At 37.7% G+C, this 21,583-nt stretch overlaps 1 protein-coding gene across 8 annotated transcripts in view; it reads left to right on the top strand.

The window, feature by feature from the left end:
- L3MBTL3 (L3MBTL histone methyl-lysine binding protein 3) overlaps positions 1-21,583 on the top strand; it is an 80,628-nt gene that overhangs the window by 28,015 nt on the left and 31,030 nt on the right. For all 8 annotated transcript variants that reach the window (XM_062639713.1, XM_062639708.1, XM_062639712.1 and 5 more), the window contains exons 7-11: positions 1,725-1,816; positions 5,921-6,025; positions 7,632-7,767; positions 12,222-12,313; positions 12,863-13,014. In XM_062639713.1, the coding sequence (XP_062495697.1) occupies positions 1,725-1,816; positions 5,921-6,025; positions 7,632-7,767; positions 12,222-12,313; positions 12,863-13,014 (577 nt within the window). The remainder of the gene's footprint in view (positions 1-1,724; positions 1,817-5,920; positions 6,026-7,631; positions 7,768-12,221; positions 12,314-12,862; positions 13,015-21,583) is intronic.

Here is a 21,583-nt window from a genome sequence, read left to right on the forward strand (position 1 = left end):
AGATCTCCCCCTGAGATAGAATTACTCCTGAAATAAGAATATTATTTCTACAGTTGTTTCTAGAGCTGAGGTGTGATAAGAAGCTTGTGAGATGCAAGCACAAAGCTGATGCTCTATGGAAATCACTGCTGTCCACTGACAATGATCTGTACAGATTTCTTCTGTTTGTTTTTATTTGGGAAAATGTCAGTTCAGCACAAGAGATTTGGAGTAAAAGACCAATTTATATTCAGAACCAAGCACATAACTGTGTTGTGCTGAGCAACACATCTTTTAAATGGTGTAGATAAAAACTGGGTAAATCACACATAAAATAAGATGAATGTGCTTTAATAGTGTTGAGCGATCACTGTCATTTTGAATTTTGTTATCTTTTGGTTACATTATCAGCTTTCTTCGGGAGAGTTTGACACTGTTATTGTTATGGTTCATGTTTTAATTATAAAAGTACTTAGCCAGACTGTTACTTAAGGGTCTTATTTCTCTTTTGAGTAGTCCATGGTCAGGATCGATCCAAAATCATAATGTGGACTGTGAGGAATCCTCCTGGCAGCATAAGCTTATGGTCAGAAATGCTAAGCTGCATGTGCAGAGGCAGCATCTTAGGTAAAGATCAGTAGAGCAAGGCAGAGGTGTATGAAAGTAAATACATACATGGCTAGTCTCACAAACCATCTAGTTTTGAAGTTCCTGGCTTTTGCTAGTGTACTTAGTTCCTTATTTTCAAGGCCTAAAAGCTGTTACTCACTGATGTGACTGTAGCCAATATTAAGGTAGACTGTAACCAATATTACAATTTCCATGCAAGTGTATGTGAGTATTCATACTATACAAGCAAACCTGAAACTGGAGATTGTTGTCATGTGGTAATAACATGATGGGGGGAAGAAAGCACTGGTGACTGTTTTGATGGCTTGGAGGAATTACTGTTAAATCATTGCCTCTCCACCCAAAACCATCAAACTATAAAGATGGAGTAGGTTAGAAGCATTCTGAATAGGGCTAAAGAATCAAGTATTTCAACTGTGATCAAAAAAAAAACAAAAAAAAAAGTCACAAGTTCCATCCATTTAAAAATGCTTTCCTGGCAAAGAAATTCTCAGGAAAAAAAAAAAAAGTAAAATATTGAGCTACTTTGTGAGTTTAACTGGTCTTTTGGCACATTGGCAAATTTCATATCTTCATGCTTCTTATGAGCAATAAGGGAAAAAGGGCAGGGGGCAAGACTTCATAAGTTGTTCTTGTCACCTGAAAGACCTTTTTCTTACTACTAATCAAATTTCTGTTGCCGGAAATCTTTCTATGCAAACCAGGAACCTTCGTGTTCCAGGTGCTGTTAAACCTACAGAGCTACTTCTTTCTAAGAAATAAATATTTCTAATAAGAAATAAGAAATAAGTATTTCTAATAAGAAATAAGTAATTAGTATTTCTAATAAGAAATATTTCTAATAAGTAATAAGTATTTCTAATAAGAAATAAGTATTTCTAAGAAATAAGTAGCTCTGTAGGTTTAACAGCACCTGGAACACGAAGGTTCCTGGTTTGCATAGAAATACTTATTTCCTAGAAATAAGTACTGAGAAACTCCATGAATGCATTTAATAAAATGTAGATTTGAGATAGGTATATTATAAACTTTGAAGTGGTGTTTAGGGTTTTTTTTTGTTTTTCTTCAGAAGTAACAGTTACAGCATTCCTTTGCTGTTGTGTGCTTCTTTACAGCTATATCCTCTAAAGGAAGGCAAGCATGGTGTTGGGCATCCTATCTGGAGGAAGAAAAAGCTATTGCAGTACCTACTAAGCTTTTTAAAGAGGTATGACATTCAAAGTTTAAGTCAGTCAGCTACATAAGATCACGAAATTTCTCGGAAATAATTAAAAAAAAACTAATTTGGAGATTTTAAAATTCCTTGGGAAAACCCTACATGATTAAAATAATGCTATCTATCAGCAATTATCAAGATAGTTGGAACATGTGAAATTAGTTACCTTTCTTTGCTTTTTCAGAGAATTCTGTAGTTGCAGATGAATGCTGTCAACTGAGACTACAGAAAGCAGATGCTTTTCCAAAATCTGCAAGTTCTAGCCTTTCCTTCTAATCTCTGAAGCTAAGCATCTAATAACATAGTCATTTTTTAATTTCATATCATTCTCTTCAAACATATTTAGAAAGGGGATACAAAGGTAATCTTTTGGCTTGTTGCTTTGATTATATTACCTGTCTTTTTGCAGCTCCTGCTGACATACGTTATTACATTAGATACTCGTTTGGCTTGTTCCCATTTGTCTGTCATCTGATTGGATGTCACATCATCATCTCTTGCTTGTCCTTTGGTTGCTGTGGTAGTCTTTGTCATTTGTCATTTCAGTGCTTTCTCTAGAGCTGCCTCTCTTGCTTGGAAGAGAATTCTGTACGCAAATTCTCAAAGCTTCCATTCTGTTCTCCTGTCTTGCAAAACACGTGAACATGTCTCAGCTGCTGTACTTCTGCTATTATATCCCGTATTATTTTTTGATAGTTCTGTTCAAACTTGTAGTCTGTTTCTTGTATCCATTTCTTAGTTTGCTTTATGCTTCAACTGTTAAATCTTTCGTGCAGTGATTAGCTTTTCAATTTACATGTGCATGTGATGCTGACCTTTAATTGGTACTATTAGACATTACTGACATACAAAAATAAAGAACTGGGATAGCAGTGTAAAGAGTCCATAGATTTGTAGTGCAAGAAGGACACTTAGCTTACCATCCTTAGTTATATACCCCTGTGCTATTTACTGGTTGAAAATTTAACAAGAAAAAGAATCTGGATATGTAGTGCCTCTATCTGGAAGGCAGATTTACAGAGCTTTGCTCTGCCTCTCTGAAGTTCCATGAAATGCTCTTGATGGCACACAGGCATATACCAGCCTTTCTGGGCACTGTAGTAGTAAAGTCTGGAGTTACAAGATGATGTACTGTTTCCTTTATTTTTCTCCACAGTGTACCTTTCTCATTCAGTTCATATCATTTCATATTTTGTTTTAAATTCGTTAGCTCCTGGGTAACTCTAGGGTTTTATGTAGTGTGCAGTATTTAAAGTGTGGAGTGAAGAGAGAATTCTTAATAACACTCAGAAGTGTCCAAGTAATTTTCTACAGGTGCACAAACAAGCCACAGGAAAAGGAAAGTTAAAAAAAAACAAAGCAAAATAAAACAAACCCACCCCCCCCCAAAAAAAAAAAAACAAACCAAAAACCAACACAAGAAACCCAAACATCACCACTGATTTTGAATCATTGTTTTCCATTTGGATTGTGAGAATTATTCTTATTTTTTCTCTATTTTTCCAGTTAGAAAGCAGTATTTTTCATTGTGCTTTTTCCATATCCTTAATTAGGAATGGTCAGGGTAGGAGTCCTTGCCATTTCTTGGTACTTAAATCTTAGAGTTATTTCTACGCTGTGACTGACAAGCTGTTTCTGCTTCAGTAAAAAAATTATCGACCCCTGAATTTTGGTATTTCAATCCCCAGCTCCCCTTGTGTAATCTTTTGGGGTTTGTGTATGTTCTCGCACCATACGTAAGCATTTGTGATCCTTAGTTTGACATCTCCTCATTTGCTGGCTGCCATTAATTACCTTTACTCTTATTTTGTTCTTGTATCTCTCCTTAACAAAGTGTCTTTAAATGTTTCTTGTGAAGGTAATGTGTGATTACTAAGTTTGCCATAGCTTTATCTTGGGTGATGTGCTGAGAGTAATGCACAAAACTGAAATCTCTTGAAGAATGTTAAAGTTACTAGTCTTCTAAAAGTTGCCTGCTATTTTGCTGTAACAGAAAAACAGATTGTGTTGCCTTAGGAGTTTTAGATTTGATAATGAAAAGAATAGTGATTAATTCATGTCTTAAATTTTAGGAAATACATGTGTGATAATGGCTTAATTTTTAGTGTTTTGTTTGTAGACTTTTGTAGTATTTGTACAGTAATGTTTATTATAATAATGCAAGGATAAACAATTTTTTGACTTAACCGTTTCCTTCCTTTGTCATTTTATTTGTGCTTGCTTTTGCAAAACGTTGGTTACATTTTTTGCTATTGTTCCGCAGTGTGTCAGTATTTCTAGGATTTTAGTTTTCCAGAGTTTTTTTATCTGTGAAGTATTTACAATACAGATGGCATTAACTGCAAGTCTGTGTACCAAGGTGAACTTTAAAAATTTGAGTTTATTAATATAAAAAAAAAATGCTCTGCTTTCACATTTCACATTTCCTCTTGAGGAAGCATCTGGAATTATGCATAGTGTAACTTCATTAAACATTCATTGATAATAATGAAGTATGGTGGTGTTTGGGTGAAATAACTTCTCAAATGCACGTTCTGCAGTCAGATACTCTGATGCTTTAACTGAGGTCTACAAAACTATCTAAGCTATTTTTAGACAGGGACTTAGAGCTGTGGTTAAACATCTATTAGCTGGCCACTTTAGGCTTATTTAAACTAGTCTGGTTCTCCGTTTCTGTTTCTCTTGACTGTATTCCTGCTCTTCTGCCATGCACTGCGTTTTTTTTTCTTCTGGGTTTATTATTCAGTTATAGCAGTTGCAGCCAAAGCTACCAAAGAGAGGATTTGCTTCCTTCCGAGTAGGTGAGACCTCTCTGAGTACCTCCCTTCGTACTATTCTGTTTCCATTGACTGCAGAGGTACTGCAGATGGCTAGGGAGCATGCATAGCTTTTAGACAGGAACAGAAGAAAGGAGTGGCACATAAGATGCTTCTCCCATATTTTGCTGTAACCTTTTGGGACATAAAACTGGCTGTGAATTTGTTAACCTGTGAAAAGAAACTCTCTCTTCAGTTTATTTTTCTGATAATCCCTCCAATTTAACATTAATATCCTTCTTTAACAGAGGGCAGGGAGCATGATACATGGGATGGTGATGCCTTCCAATTGAAAAAACTGTTCTGCTTAGCCTTGTTTTCACTTTATCTTCTTTGAAAGATATTCCTCTGGGTTTGTTGTAATGGGTTACAAGGGTAGTCGTGTTCCTGTGATGCAAATGTATTCCTGAAAAACTAGCTAATCTGGACTTGGCATATAAAGGGGAAAATGGCATCAAAGGGGCCATCCCTATATACAAACAAGTCTCATATTTCTGCCAAACAGCTCATTTATCATATCCTGAGATGCAGAAATTGAAAGGCAAACTAGAGCATCATTGTTATTATAATGGGAAAGATGACAGAAAGGTGTCAAAATGTTACTGAGCAGGCTGAAAAATCATAGAATCATAGAATAGTTAGGGTTGGAAAGGACCTTAAGATCATCAAGTTCCAACCCCCCTGTCATGGGCAGGGACACCTCACACTAAACCATGTCACCCAAGGCTTTGTCCAACCTGGTCTTGAAAACTGCCAGGGATGGAGCATTCACAACCTCCCTGGGCAACCCATTCCAGTGCCTCACCAACCTCACAGGAAAGAATTTCCTCCTTATATCCATTCTAAACTTCCCCTGTTTAAGTTTTAACCCGTTACCCCTTGTCCTGTCACTACAGTCCCTAATGAAGAGTCCCTCCCCAGCATCCCTATAGGCCCCCTTCAGATACTAGAAGGCTGCTATGAGGTTTAAATATTACATTGTTAAAATGTTTTATTGACAACTAGTGAAAAAAGTTGAGAGTAAATCATGTAATCTTCTTTCCCTTAATTAACCTTTTTGCTATTTTTTTATAATTTTCTTACATACTCTCAAGTTTTAAGTCATTCTGGTATCAAGGTTGTTTTTAAACAATCATTCTCTCTTTTCCACTGTGTTTTTAAAAATATCAAACTTACTTTACAGTGATTTATGAATAAGAATCATTGTTCTTTTCCTTGTAAAGGTATTCCTTCTCTTTTACGGTTTCAGAAGTATTGAAACTGTTCTTTTCCATTATAGTATCAGTCTTTCCCATACAACAAAAATGGATTTAAAGTAGGGATGAAGCTGGAGGGTGTGGATCCTGAGCACCAGTCGATATACTGTGTTCTCACAGTGGCTGAGGTAAGTAGAGGCTGCGAGCAACCATGGTGTGCAATTACAGGAGAGACTGAACCAAACCAGCAGTAGCTGAAAGAGCTCATTCAGCCCTCACAAGCAGACAGAAATTGTATGTGGGAAAATGTTTTTTAACTTAATAATGCTGTATTAAATTTATCTGACAGGCATGTAAAGACTATCCAATGCCATACAGCAGTGACTGTCTACATGTATTTAACATAAGCAGCCAGAAGAAGCAGCATTACACTAGTTGGATGGTGTATGATTTTTCTGTAATCTTGTAGTTTAGATCTATATTTAGAAGACAAAATAAGCAGGAAAAACATAAGTTCACAACTGATATATAGTAGTTTTATAGATGTTTGATAGTATTTGCAGTTGCTGCATTCACTGATGCAAATACCAGGCACTTTCTTGTATTACAGTTGCGATCATCTTTCCAGGCTGATGGCCTCCAAAATTGCCTGTATTGGCAACTTCTACAAGTTAATATACAATATAAACAGTATACAATATGTACAATATAAATGCAGTTTGTGGTTTTGCTACACTTTATGAAATATTTTTTCTCAGGGCTATCTTCTTTGCTTTTAGGAGTATAAATGAGAACCTGTTTTTCAGTTACATTTTAAGTGCCTGTCAAACATACCTTATTTTAGTTTTTAAATAGTTTAACCAAGGATCCTTTTTTGGTTTTGTTTTGTGAATTAAAACAGGGAAACATTAAAATTAAAATTAGAATTAAAACAGGAGTAGATAGGTACTATGTCACTGTATTCTAGGCAACAGCAGTTTTGCAGTTCATATTCTAATAGTCTAGGCTTTTGTGTTCCCATTTCTGGATCTCTTCATGGCCCATAGTCATATCCCATTTCTGCAGATGTCTGTTACATTTTCTTGCAGCTGTTATGTCAGTAGATGAGTGACCTGGATTCCAGAGAATTCTGAGATGGCAAACTGGAAGTTATGTCAGAGTATAAATGAAATACAAAACAGGATGACTTTGATGTCATGAGATTTTCACTGGTGACTCTCATAACTCAGGAAGATGTGGAGAATTTTTGTGCAGAGAATTTTTGTCCTGTTTTTCTCCTGCTCTCAGTGGTTAACTTATTACTTCTTGAAACAGTAAGGTTCTGGGTGATACCTCTACTCATTTCTCATCTTCAGTGTTCTCATTATTTCTCTGGAGAGCCTGTTGAGCATAGCTATTGCTGAGTGCTCCCTTGGATATTAATTGGGATAGCTTGAGAACATCATTATCTGTGCTTTGTCCATGATTGTATTGGATGTATTCATGTTTTTCTGTCAGATTTCTGCTTTGTTTTGATGTTGGGTTGAATGTTTTTCAAGTTTTTAGACAGTAATGGCAACATCCAGCTTTTAGTTAATTCTTTTTACCGGAAGAGGAGGCACTCGGACTGAGAATACCTTTGTGTTTTTATTTTCTTTTTATCAAATGAATTGACTCATCCAGTATTGGCTTTAGCAGAAGTAAAAGGCTGACTGAAAACTCACTATTGTTATACATAATACTTGAACAGAAGCTGTTGTGTGGAGGGCAAACATTTTAAAACACAGCGTTGTATGTTGTACATTCTTCTTTTAGGTTTGTGGCTACAGAATACGGCTCCATTTTGATGGATACCCAGATTGTTATGATTTCTGGGTGAACGCTGATTCTTCAGACATTCATCCTGTTGGATGGTGTGAGAAAACAGGTCACAAGCTTCATCCACCGAAAGGTATTGTTTAATTGAAATGCGTGTGTTTCTCATAGTTCTGAGATTAAGTCTGTCTGCATAGTACTGTAATTTTTGGTTTTGGCAGAAATCTTTCAGTTTAGTCAGAGTATTTGAATGTGGCAAATTAAACTCTTTAAGTCTTGTTTAAAATCTGAAGCTTGAAATCCTACCTTTTTTATTTGGTGGAAATTCATAGAGAAGAAAATGAACTGTAAGAGTCACTCATAAGGCATTACGAAAGAAAGTTAAGCAGTAAACCTAGACCCCAAATGAAGGTTTATTGCAAGTAAAATGGCAGCTTTCTGGTGACATGTGTGCTTAAATTGACATCTCACAGGCAGCTGAGAATCCTCTAGTGGAAAGTCTTAAGACATTTGCATTACTAGATACCGATCGTCATTATTGTACATGTGTTGGCACACACTAATAAAGATTGTGCTCTTTCCAAAAAGAGTAAGCTTGAAATAGAGGTGCAAAGAGGAATGAACAGATAAGGATGGAGAAAAAAGGGTAAGACTACAAGCCTGAAAGTGTAATTTGTACATAGCTTATGTAAACAGTGCGCAGGTGTTGAAATATGTCATTTACTCATGTTAACACTTTAATTTTGGCAGATGGAGGCCATTTGCACTGAACTGTACCATGAAAAAGGGATGAATGGGCTCCCTTTTGAAACAGGGAAGGGAATATGTGGGGATGAAGGGAGCAAATCCTAAAGAGGGTGAGAAGCAGATGAATGTGGTGTTTTGATGTACACAGTGAAGGTAGAATAATGTGGTTTAGAAGGGCTTCAAAATGATGAGTGTACAGGGTCAAGAGGATGTGTAACGGATTATAAAACTGGATGTAAGCACTCAAGTGTGGAAAGCGAGGGTAAAGCCACTGGAAGTGTAGAGTTATGGGGCCTGCCATTGTGGCAGAACACGGTGTTTTCCAGCTGAGCCTTGGAGAAATATGACTGAGTGTGTGCTGCTCATAAGCGCTCTGTGAGCTCAGCTCTGGCTACAGGGCAGGGAGTGCTCAGTGCTGCCACCCCCATGCAGGAGTTTTTCTTGAGGTGCAGTTCTGCATAACTGCGTAGGAATAGCAGTTTCTTGGGCATAAATTGGAAATTCTGAGAAGGTTAGCCTCCACTGAAGTAGTAAGTTATATGTAGCAAACGGGTAGTCCCCAGTTATAGAGTACTGACGTTATTAATAGCATGCTTAGGAAGTTCTATATAATCTTTTCCATCTTAAATGCCTGTTTTAGAAAGCTTCATCTTTTGTTAACCATGAATTACTGCTGCTGTAGGAAAGTTACTGACTTTTTCTGAGTCACTTTTATGAAAGATTTCTTTAGTTTCTCTTCTAGTTTTAATCTGGTGGGAAGATTGTTCTTTTCTGTTTATTTTTTTCAGCATACTGAAGTAGTGATTGGGGTCTTTCAATTAGGCAAGTCATGGAGCCTGTCAGAGGTGTTGAGGAAGACAAGTTAGGGGGGTATATGAAGGTGATTGTGAGGAATCTGGTTGTTATCCTGCACAGCCATGTACTATCTCCAAGTCATATTCTTGACTCTGAATAGCAAGATTGTTCGTTGATATTTTTATCTAAGACCTGCAAAATACTGTCCCCTTTGCATGGTTTGGCTGTTGCTTCACCTCTGTGGTAAACAGTTTTATCATTGATGAGATATGGTTTGAATGCAAAACCTCCTTTTGTACTCAGGGGATTTCTTCAATTGGCCCAGTGCAAGCTTATCTTGCGCGTGGGATGAAAGAACAAGCAGTATTGAAGTGTCATGTTTTGGAAGGAGGCTGAGGGCAAACAGCTGTTCACTAGTTATACATACTTTTTCTAGTTTTACTGATATTTGTGGAGTTCTGTTATTCCAAGGGGATGGAGAACATGCTGATCTTAGGTTGTTGGGGCTTCTTGTGTGTTTTTATTGGGTTGGACAGATTGCTTAGATTTCTCTGTGGTATAACATTTTAATGATTTCTCTTTAGTGCTCAGTGCAAATCGTATGGACGCTAAAGCTATACTTGTTATGACATAGGGCACCATATCTTATATAAAATACCACTTAGAGAAGAACTTAAAGATTTGCATTAGTAGCTGTTCATTTTCCAGATATAATTCAAGTTTATGACCTTCATGGTATAAATCACAAACAGTCTGGAACCTAGTGGCCTGAGAAAGGAGCAGAGAATCCTGACTGCATTTCTGTGCAGTGTGGCCCTGGTTAATCATTCCTGCAAGCTTGGACAGAAGTGTCCTGCTTCACAGGAGTGGTTTGTAAGGTGGGTGTATGCTCAGGGGCATTTGGGGGCTCAGTAACTGACTCCTTGTTTTCTGAGTGGGTTGAAATTGGGTAACTTTCCAAACAGGCATAAATTGGTCTTCCCTGGTGAGTGTTCTGAGGCTATTTTATTATCATGGGAAAGGACTGTGGGTGGTGAGAGGGATATGAGAATGGAAGAATATCATTCTAGATGTTTTCTGATAGATATTTCTATTGTTGATCATTAAAATGGAAAGGATGGGTAAGTCTTGGTACCTTGCAGCAGGATGTCTGCCATCCTCTGTGGCAGCAGAGGCAACAGGTGGCTGCTGCTGGGCTGTCAGCAGGCACAGGGAGTGGAGCAGCAAAATTGAACTGGGCTTTATGGGAAGGAAAAAAAGATGGTGTTTCAGATGCTGTTTGTTCTGTGTGCGCAGGTCACATTTCTGTCTCATGTGGGTGAGACCTGCAGAGAGGAAATGGCTGTGTGTGTGTTCCTAGAATTATCACGGGCTCTGCTGTGATAATACCGGTTTTGCCTGAATTGGCCAAGAATCATATGGATGCAAAAGGGAGAATTTGGTGCAGCAGAGGCTGCATGGTCTTCTGAAACCACTTTAGAGGAGCTGCTCTGCAGTTAGCAGAGAGCGGAAGAGCCTTGAAAACTGTCACCAAAGGTCCCAAAGTAAAAAATTGCATTGACTGTTCTGTTTCTACAGTGACTAAATCAAATTCACCTTTGGCCCTTTTTGAGAGATGAGGTAAGAGCTAGAAATCTCCCTATCTCACTTAGTGACAGAAAGAGCCCCTTGTCCAGAAACTGTTTCATGGTCTACTGAAGCCATTTTTTTTTTCCATGGACATTGTCGCAGTATGAGTACCTGATCTCATCACACACGCAGTAGGTGGGAGTTTTGTGGTGTTGCCTGTGAACTTTGAGTCAGATTTGAATATCCTCTAAAATTACAAAGGAAAATTATAAGTCTCAATACCACATTCCTTTAAAAATGGTTACAGTTGATCTACAGCTATAGTGTATCAAGACGAGGCAATTGAAGTATAAAGTACTGTTGTATGGACTTAGAGGTTAATGCATATTGGCTAGTATTTAAAATGATAAGTGGGAAAGCCAGATGCAGAGAAGGTGAAGGATTCTTTACTTGCAGTTCCTTGGAAAGTATGAGGTTCTCCGGAGGTTAAAGAGAGCAAATATGCCACAAATATGTCTGTGGCATGTTTGAGTAACACTTCAAATAATCAAGAGGTTGACACATTTCAGAAAAAGCAGTCAGCCACTGAAGTTCCTTGTGGTTTTGGTCTTGTTTTACTGTGCTGTAACTTAGGAACTAAAGTAGATGTTTCTGTAACTATTATTTAACAGGAGAACACAGGAGGAAGACTGTTTGCTTCCAACTCTTAGGATTGTTTTATAGATTAGAAATACAAACTGTTCCTTGTGAATTACCTTATGCAGTTCAGTATAACTTGAATGAACTTTATGCAGTTCAATATATTACAAATATCTTATTTTTTCCTTAAGAAACTAGAAGGGGCTTGTTTTGAACATGATATCAAAATCAAACTGAAGTCTCCTGAGTTCTGTCCTAGAGTTTTGTTTATATGACTCGTCTTCCTCCCAGATGAAAATTAAGCAGTTCAAATGAAACTCCTAGACAGCTATAAGAAATTAGTAATGTTCAGCTTGAGAAGACGCAGTTTTGTTTAGTTTCAGTTAGTTTAAAGGAAGCTTGACATTTTGGTAAGGAAGCTCAGCCAACCCTAAAGAATATGATTCCTTTTTGTAATACCAGATTTTTGGTAAATAAAATATCTTTATTTACCAAATAAAAATAGAAAAGCTTCGTCAACTTTCTTCTGAACTCTAGAAGTTCCTGTAAAGTGTGTCCTCCTAAAATTTCAAATAATCCAAATTGATGCTCCCTCAGAGACTCATCGAGTTTATATTGGGGCAGAATTAATAGGTAGTTTTAAAGTAACTTTCCCCAGCATAGTCATATAAAATTAGAATAAATAGTTAGTTTTACATAGTCTTTTCTGTTTTGAAATTTTAAGAAGCAGTTCAGAACTGGATGGGGAAAATAATTTCTTCAATTATGATCAGATCACCTTCATGCACCTTCTGTTTCACGCCTGTTGTTTTTTGCCCTTCTTTTATGATCCTCATTTAGGATATAAGGAAGAAGAATTCAGCTGGCCCTCATACCTAAAGGCATGCAAAGCTCAAGCTGCTCCTAAATCACTGTTTGAAAACCAGAATGCAGTAAGTACTCACTTGTTACTAATGGCATGGAAAATTGCTAGTATGCTCATGCGTGTGGTACAGACTTGCAGCACATTTTGGTAGTGGCAGACTTGAAACCTGAAATTTAAGATAAAAATGTTTGCAACACATACAATAACAACCTCCAGTTCACCTCTGCAGTTCTGATCCATTAAGTTTTTACTAATCTGTTTAAAAATCTGATCTGGCACATGCAGAAATAGTATATTAAATGAAATATAAGACTTGTTGTTAGTACTGTGTCTTGCAACAGAATGTTGTGGAACAAGCACAGTCTTCCAGAGAGAGTATCTAAGAGTTAAACCCAACACATTTAATTTTAACAGCATTGTTTAGGGCTTTTTTATTTCAAAAACCATGAGCCTCTGTGTTTAAGCATCTGTCACGTCAGCTAATTAGGCTGCTGCAACTCTGTTGGGGCAGCTAATTGTGAACTTTAGAAGTGACATGAATATATTGATTGTGGACATGGGGGTGATTTATGGATTTATAGTATCTATTTTCAATTAAATCTCTTTCTCTATGTAGACAGTGATTCCGTCGGGATTTCGAGTGGGGATGAAGCTGGAAGCCGTAGACAAGAAGAACCCGACTTTCATTTGTGTTGCTACGGTAACAGACATGGTGGACAATCGTTTTCTGGTTCATTTTGACAACTGGGATGAGAGTTATGACTACTGGTATGATGTTTTTGTTTTGTACCTTACTGAGACATATCAGAAATGTGATAGCTTTAAGCACTATTTTCTGTGATACTTTCCAGACTGTTGATACAGTTACCATACCAACTTCGCTAGATGTGGGATCATAGCCACCAGTGTATGTGGCCAACTAGAGGAATCAAATTTCCCATGTCAGGTCGCACATAAAAAAAACCAAGATTGGACTAAATGAGTATTTGCATGTGCTGTTACATCTGGAGCTGTGGATTAATTTTTATGAATTGCATAGTATCTTTTTTAATTAGCTAGTATATCTGAATTGATAGCTTTAGTGAAGAATACACACCATGATAATGTGACTAACCGTACTTGGAGTTAGGTTTACATATTGTTGTAAACTGAAAAAAAGGCTGCATTTTTTTCCTAAGTTTCTTGATCTGCTGACATTATTCAGACTGAAAGGTAACCGTCTTCTGTATGGCATCTGTAGTAGGAAGGCATTCTGTAGGCTTTTGTAGTTGCAAAATCTGGTTTGTCTTTTGTGTTCTATGTTCCTGTAAAAACTGGCATCCGGTTATCCTGATTTGTGTTAGAGATGATGTTTCTGCATGTTGTATGGTGGAAGGGCTTTGTGTATCTATAAAGAAAAGTCAGTGGAAGGAACAGGACATGCTATGAGCATAAAGATACTGAAGGAAGTTCAGGCTTTCGCTGTCACAGTGCAAGTTTGTATTTGCACTTGATTCTTCTTTTGACAGATCATTTAGAGCAAAGTAATATAACTTACATTCTTTAAAGATTAAGATACTGCAGAACAGGTAGGGTATTGTAAGTCTGTGTCTTGGGTTTGGCAGTGGCAACTTAAGTGTATAGCCAAACCTGTAAAAATAAATGAAGAAAGTTTTCTTCATCTGTAATTGATAACTGCTTTCGGCACTACATCAATGAGAATGACGTGAAACTGTTATGTAACTTCAAAACTTTGTGAGTCTATCTCTTGAAATAATAATTGTATGAGCTACTTGACAAATAAGCTGTAGGAGAGCTAAATTATTGAAGCAGTGATGAAAAGGCATTTCTCTGAAGTCAAGAACTGAATATCAAGATAATTGGTCATTTGAGTCAGAGACCAGAAAGATAAGTGATTATTTCCATTAAGAAGTAACATAGAACATACATTTCCTCTACAAAGCAGCAGGAAACTGGGGACTGGGAAAAAGTATTCTGAATTTCCTGGTATTTGAATGTTCACTAATAACAGTTTATGCCAGTAGTTAATAATGAAGACAAAAGTTAGGCAAGGCTTTTAGGGGAAACAATAATGCAATATAACCTGTAGTTTGTTCCATGGTACCATAGGTATCTCTAAAACATTGCACTGTTGTATAGCAGATATACACTATATTTCAGGCTTGTTAATATTCCCATGTCAACAGGAATTTTGTCCTTCAATCCTCTCAGAAGAAGGGAAAGCACTTTTTAAGTACATAACCAGGCTTTACGTTTTTGTAGTCATAGTATTCTGAAGTGGGTTTTCTGAATTTCGTCTGTAGAACACATGAAATAATACCTTTTTGAAGGATGAAGGAAGATTGAAGTGGAAAATGTATAGGTGTTCGAGAAATTACTGGAGTTGTATTTATACTGAAGCCAAGCTGAAGATTTGTTCTTTTGATGGAATTGTAAAATACCTTTCTCAAAGGAGCAAGAAAATGCTGCTGGAAATACTGTGCATTGAAATTAAAATCTGAGTGGCATGACCTATCTTTGCGTTGCTGTGATTGAAAACAGGAGTGAATAGAAGAGGGAAATAAAATGGGGTTCTTTTGAATGGCAAATGAAAATAATGGTTGAATGTCCAACAAAAAGAAATCCTGGAAATGCATCCTGAATGTATCACACATTTTTAATTTTAGATGCCAGGTTTGTAGGGGCCTTAAAATACCTTAGGTGCATAAGTTTCACATATACCAACTGGTGTCTGTAACTAAAAATGAAAAGTTCTTCTGGGATTACTCAGAGCAAAGCCTCACAGTTTCCCTGTGCCTGCATATAAGTTTCAATTTCAGAATTATAATGAAGGAGAAATGATGTAGTCTACATACTCCGTTATTTTCAAGCAAGTACCTTTTGTTTTCCATATACATTCTGTGATTTAGTTAGTTTGAGTAGATTGAATTTTTTCATTGAGGTTAAATATTTTGTCCTTTTTCTGGATAGCTGAAAGACGGTTGACTGATTTTACTGGACTTCAAGCAACAGAAAATATTGTTATCAACTAAGCTTTTTTAGGTGTCAGGCTTTCAGCCTGAAGATAGATAACTCTTCTTGACTTTCCTCAGGGTACTGGAAAATACATTAATGGTTGAAAATAATTACCCTGGCTAGAATTAGTCATTACTACACTTTAATGCATGGTGGTGATACTTTCTGGGCATTATAAATCCCATTACATTGTCCTTTGGCAGTAGCTTTTAGAGGGAGAAAAGTGAACAAGACTGTGAAATTTAAGACTCCTTCAGGAAGGAGATTTTTTACTTACATGATACAAGCTATCAGGTCTTTTTCATCTGTTCCATCTTTTTTGATGAAACAATACTTTTTTTGAGAGCCAAAGACATTCCCTCTTAGTGGAATTTCTAATTTTTCTTACGGTTCTCTGAGTTTGGAAATAGCATTTGGGAATCTTTGGGCTTGTCACTGCTTGCCCCCAGGAGAGGTGGAGAGATGCCTGTGCTGGATGTGGTGCAGCCCACACTCGCTGGGTCAGAGAGCTCTGGCTGCCCTCATCCTTGGTTTGGTCTGATCTTATGCTGCAGGGAAGGTGCTAGTCAGCTTTTGGGATAAGCTTATCAGGAGTGTGAGAAAATGTGATGTCTCGTGCTTCACTCACCATTCTGTTCCTGTCTGTCTTGCATAGAAAAATTTTTAAGATGTGTTGTGAAGAGAAATCAGCTTTTGATTTTCTGAACCATTTTCTAATCTTTATGAGTTTTGGAACAAGGCTGGATTTTGGTGTAGGACTAAGAGGCCAGTTATACTCTCCACCAGCATTTGCTACTTTGCTAGCAGCCAAGTCCTAAAAAGTCGTGCTCAGCTTGTTTCTTTTTTGAGGTAGTCAGCTTTGTTCCACTCTCTCATTTAAGAGGAACAATGGTTTTCGAGTGGTTATATTTCGTTAAAAAGAAGGTAAAACAGTCTTGAACATCCATGAGACATAGTGCATGCTTTTAACTGTTTAAATGGATAATGGACTATTATCTGATCTTAAAGCTCTAAAATTTCATGCAAATCACCATGTTCCTGTCTTATTAGACTTTAAATGGAAAATATGTTAATGTGGCTTACTATATCACCTCTAGATGAATAATCTCATGGGCCATGTTTTGGGAAGTTCTGACCTAAAATAATACCAGTTTTATACTTGTCAATGATGAAGTATTCTCAGTTATGCACTAGATGGGGCTGCAGAATGGTTTCTATGTTTTACTCGTTTTATCATAGAATCAGAATCATAGAATAGTTAGGGTTGGAAAGGACCTTAAGATCATCTAGTTCCAACCCCCCTGCCATGGGCAGGGACACCTCACACTAAACCGTACCACCCAAGGCTTCGTCCAACCTGGCCTTGAACACCGACAGGGATGGAGCATTCACAACCTCCCTGAGCAACCCATTCCAGTGCCTCACCACCCTAACAGGAAAGAATTTCTTCCTTATATCCAATCTAAACTTACCCTGTTTAAGTTTTAACCCATTACCCCTTGTCCTGTCACTACAGTCCCTAATGAAGAGTCCCTCCCTAACATCCCTGTAGGCCCCCTTCAGATACTGGAAGGCTGCTATGAGGTCTCCACGCAGCCTTCTCTTCTCCAGGCTGAACAGCCCCAACTTTCTCAGCCTGTCTTTATATGGGAGGTGCTGCAGTCCCCTGATCATCCTTGTGGCCCTCCTCTGGACTTGTTCCAACAGTTCCGTGACATTTTTATGCTGAGGACACCAGAACTGCACACAATACTCCAGGTGAGGTCTCACAAGAGCAGAGTAGAGGGGCAGGATCACCTCCTTCGACCTGCATCAAAAGGTCATGCTCCTTTTGATGCAGCCCAGGATACTTTCTGGGCTGCAAGCGCACACTGAAGCCGGCTCATGTTCATTTTCTCTTCGACCAGCACCCCCAAGTCCTTCTCTGCAGGGCTGCTCTGAATCTCTTCTCTGCCCAGCCTGTAGCTGTGCCTGGGATTGCTCCGACCCAGGTGTAGGACCTTGCACTTGGCATAGTTAAACTTCATAAGGTTGGCATCAGCCCACCTCACAAGTGTGTCAAAGTCCCTCTGGATGGCATTCCTTCCCTCCAGGGTATCAACCGAACCACACAGCTTGCTGTCATTGGCAAACTTGCTGAGGGCGCACTCAATCTTTATACAGTTAGATGACTGACATGTCACAATCAAGAAGTTGTATAAGCATTCTTGAGGGCATACTGTTATTTATGGGTAAAATACATGTGTGTATGAACAGGTTTTAATAGATAACATTTTCATTGCAGGTTATATCTGCATTTAATAAAGTAAAAAAACAAAATACCAGAAGGTTTGTTTCCCCAAAAGGGAAAATCAGATGTTATGTCAAAACTGAAAATGAGTATAACACATACCGCTTATTTTAAAGAAAATGATGATTGCTAAATAAAACTTCTGTCCAGATCTTCAGGTGGAGACCTGTTTGGGGAAATATTTTTCTAGAATTGAATATTCATTTTTTAGCAATGAGCATTACTATCCATCTCTCTTGATCTGAATGTAATGAACTGTATATATGAAACAGATTTTGGGGAGAAATTGACAGATGAAAGCAATCAATAAAAAAATGCTAAGTTGTCTTTCATACCTAAGTCTTCCACTGGGACGTGCTCTTGTGCCATAACTTAAGGGTTGTTGGACTGCATATATGTTCCTTTCATACAGAGTTGTGCGTGTACCGGGGGGTCATGCTGTCAGCTGCCCTCAGCTTTCCTTATTGCAGAACTTCTTCCTGGGCTTTTATGTCATGCAGCTCTTCCCTGCATTGATATCTTCTCTAAGATGTAGTTAAACTGCCTGTAACTCAGTGGAGCTGCAGCTTGTTCTGTCCCTCTGAGTGGCTCTTTTAAGGGTTCAGCTGGCACACTCTTCTGCTTTTGGCTCCACTTCAGCTTCCTGAGTTAGCTTCAGTTTCCAGTATAGGTAATAGATGTGTTTTTCTGTCTGGATGTTCTGACATTACAAAAAGAGTGGATAGCAAGCAGCATGAATTTTGTGAACATTACAATCTTGGTTGATTAGTTGAGCATGTGTGTGTCTCCACTGTGTGGTAGAAGGTGGTGGTGCTCTGTTGAGGCCCAGGGGTAGATTGGTTTGGAGGTACAAAATTCTTCAGCTCCAGCTGGTGGTGGTAATCTTTTTTGGTCTAGCATGCATCCTCATAATTCATGGATAATTGTGTTTTATGAAGCGTGTGAGTCAGGTGATCTGCCTTCTGTTTTGGAAGAAAGGAGATAAAAAAGCTGTGGGATGTGTCAAATTGATTGTGAAAAGTCAGAGTAGTCTTTAGCATTCCAGCTGACATGTCTTGCGGTAAGCCATTGTTCTTCCAAACTAGATAATATATCCATGAAACAACACACATTAAAACATAAGAGTTTTGTTTTAAACTGTTTATGACTTCTACCGATCTCTACTTTTTATTGCTAAATGGACTGTTACAAGCTAAAAGGCTGTGTGAAATCAGTAGGTAAAGATGGACTGTATGACCTTGTTTTGCTGGAACAGGGATGTTGTTTTTTTTTCCTGAAGCCACCATGGTTACAGGAGTTTCTTACAGGCTGTAATGGCTGGGTTTTTCTTTTAAAGCAAATCAGAATGTTGTGGATGTTTTATAGTGCTATTTTGCAGTACTGTGATGTGTAGCACTTGTTACTGCATGTTCCATGTTCACTGCCATTGCTGTAATGTCAGAGCATCTTCCAGGAGTGCATCTTTCATTGCAACATACATTGGTCACTTGCTTCTTGAATCTTCAAGGCATGAAGTGTGTGCAGTGGCATTTACTTTTCCGAATTTTATAAAAATATATGTTCAAACTATGCTTGAAAAAGCAAAACAGAACAAATGCATTTAGAAGGTTTGTCCTGTCTTGTTCGCAAATTTAACTCATGAGACTTTTGAAATAATTGGTGGACTTTACTCCAAAACATTTCAGGAAGTAAGAGGATACCTTATCCATGTAAAATTCTTCCATGTAAAACTCCAGCTTGAGCGGGATAGGACAGAGAAATGCTGCCCCTCTTGCTTGTTAGCTTCTCTTCAGAGTTACTGTAAAGTGAAAGGAGGAGGACAAAGGGAGCGGGAAGCACTCACCTTTTCTTTAATTTGTTTGGGCCAAAGCATTTCTAGGAGTCAGATGCTGAATTTTAACAGTGCAAAATTATCACAGAAGTCCTCTCGCTTGCTTTTATTAGTGGCAACTTCAGTGATTTTGAGAGTAATTGCTGTGATACTATAAATACTAGTTACATACTCTATAGCTTTATATACTGTAGTAGGACAAAAAGTTCATTTTCTTGAAGTGAGTTGAATCCTTGGCTGCTGTCTGAGCCATTACAGAGTCTGTCAAAGGTAGGTTTTATCTGCTAGAAGTTGATCTGTTCAGCATCATTAGAAAGAAATACTAGCAGAGCTCTTCCATACATAAAGCTGCAAGATAATTATAGTAGGTTGGCCAATATTTTTCACCATTAGTGCTTGACTCTTTTCAGGTAAAAGGCTAGAGGAGTGCTTGTTGTGTGTGAGTCAATGCTTCTGAGACACCCATCCTGCATTTCTGTTATTGAGGTATACCCATACTCCATGGTGAATGTTAGACATTATGTAAAATTGCTTTTCAGATTTTTTAGAAATGATTGGTGTTATTGTGTATAGTCCAGATATGATGTTTTCCTTTGGTTTTCTTTTGTGCACCAGAGGTTCAAAACTGCAATGTGGGAGTAGCCCAGGATTCAGTCTAGTCTTTTGTGTTGTGTTTCCCTTTACAGTCCTTAAAACATGTTTCTGTTCAAGATCTGCAGACTTAAGATGTTAGTGCACCTGCTGTTTTGCTTTTGACTTCCTTTTCTGTAATGCACAATTCATTGCACCTTCTTAGGTATTACAGATTATCAACATGGTATTTTTTAAAAAATATACAGTACCACTGCTAATTAAAAGAACTTAATTAATATGAACTTCCATCATGCTAATACTTTCTAGGTAGATACTGATAATGATTATGTTACAACAATCAGAGAGAGCAGACCCTCTGTTCAGGTATTTTGCCTTGTTGAGGAGAAAGGAAGGGAATGCATATTACTCTCCAGCCTAATGGCTGACACATTAACTTCAGAGAGGGATTAAATAGAAACTGGATCAGAATGAGGGTTTCAGTATTTTATGCAATGATTATTGTATATGAAGTAAGCATCTTTATGCATGGATGCTCTCTGCTTTTTCTTCTTTTCTCATTATATATTTGAGAAGTGTTTGGAAAACAGCATTCAGCAGGAGGGAGAGACTTTCTATTTAAACTGCTGCTTGGCTATTTAAGCTTGGTTTCTTGATCATCCCTGGGGAATGAAGATCTTAGCTACATCAGCTTACTCAGACAGCAGTTTGTTGGCCTTGGTGGGTTGTTGGAGTGAGTGTGGCACTGGGCTCGTGGCCTCTGGAGAGATGGAAATGCTCATGGGATTCTCTGGGAGAGAGAGGGCACATAGCTGAGAATATTTAATGTCAGCTACTGAAGCACCCTTAGGCTTAGGAAGTAGTGTAAGAGAGAGATAATGTGCTGTAATATTGAATTTAACTAACTAAAGAAGAAATACAGTGGGACAGACTCCAAGAGAAATGAAGTCCATAAGGACAGATCTACATGGGGATTTTCATGGTTAGATGCAAGTTTCTAGCTAAATAGAAGTAAATGATGTGTTTGCAGTGTAGTGCAATGCTGTGCAGACTAATGCTAGCTTTTTGCGTCAGTGTGATGTTCCTTAGTCACTCTAACTACATAAGTACTATCTGCTTCTTTAAAAACACCGTTAATTGTTCAGACTACTCAGAAACAATCATTAAGTATCAATGCAGGCACAGAGATGGTGCATGTTTCACAGCAGAGTGATGGCTTTTTACTTTTCCAGTAGATCGGTCTTACTTTTTGCCTTCCCTAATAATCTTGAGTAATAATATAATATTTATAGTAGATACATTACATATTCTATACAATATATATTATATTGCACATAATTTATTATGCTATGAAATAATACAATATAATAAAATTATACAGTTCTATTTATAATAATTTCATAATACTGAATGTTTAAACAGTTTTTCTCTCATCTGCTTTTATATCAATTATATTTTTGCAGTGTATGTCTTTTTGTTTTGTATTGCTAACGGAACTTGATAGCCAGTGCTTGCTGCTGGTTTCATTTAAGCACAATGTAACAGAACCCATAAGAGAAGTGAGAGCAATCTCTCCTTGCTTCAGACAGATGCCAGCACATGTCAAGTAT

The sequence above is a fragment of the Pezoporus occidentalis genome, unplaced genomic scaffold, assembly GCF_034315485.1.
Source record: "Pezoporus occidentalis ecotype Australia unplaced genomic scaffold, CSIRO_AGI_Poc_V1 ctg61, whole genome shotgun sequence".
NCBI lineage: Eukaryota > Metazoa > Chordata > Aves > Psittaciformes > Psittacidae > Pezoporus > Pezoporus occidentalis.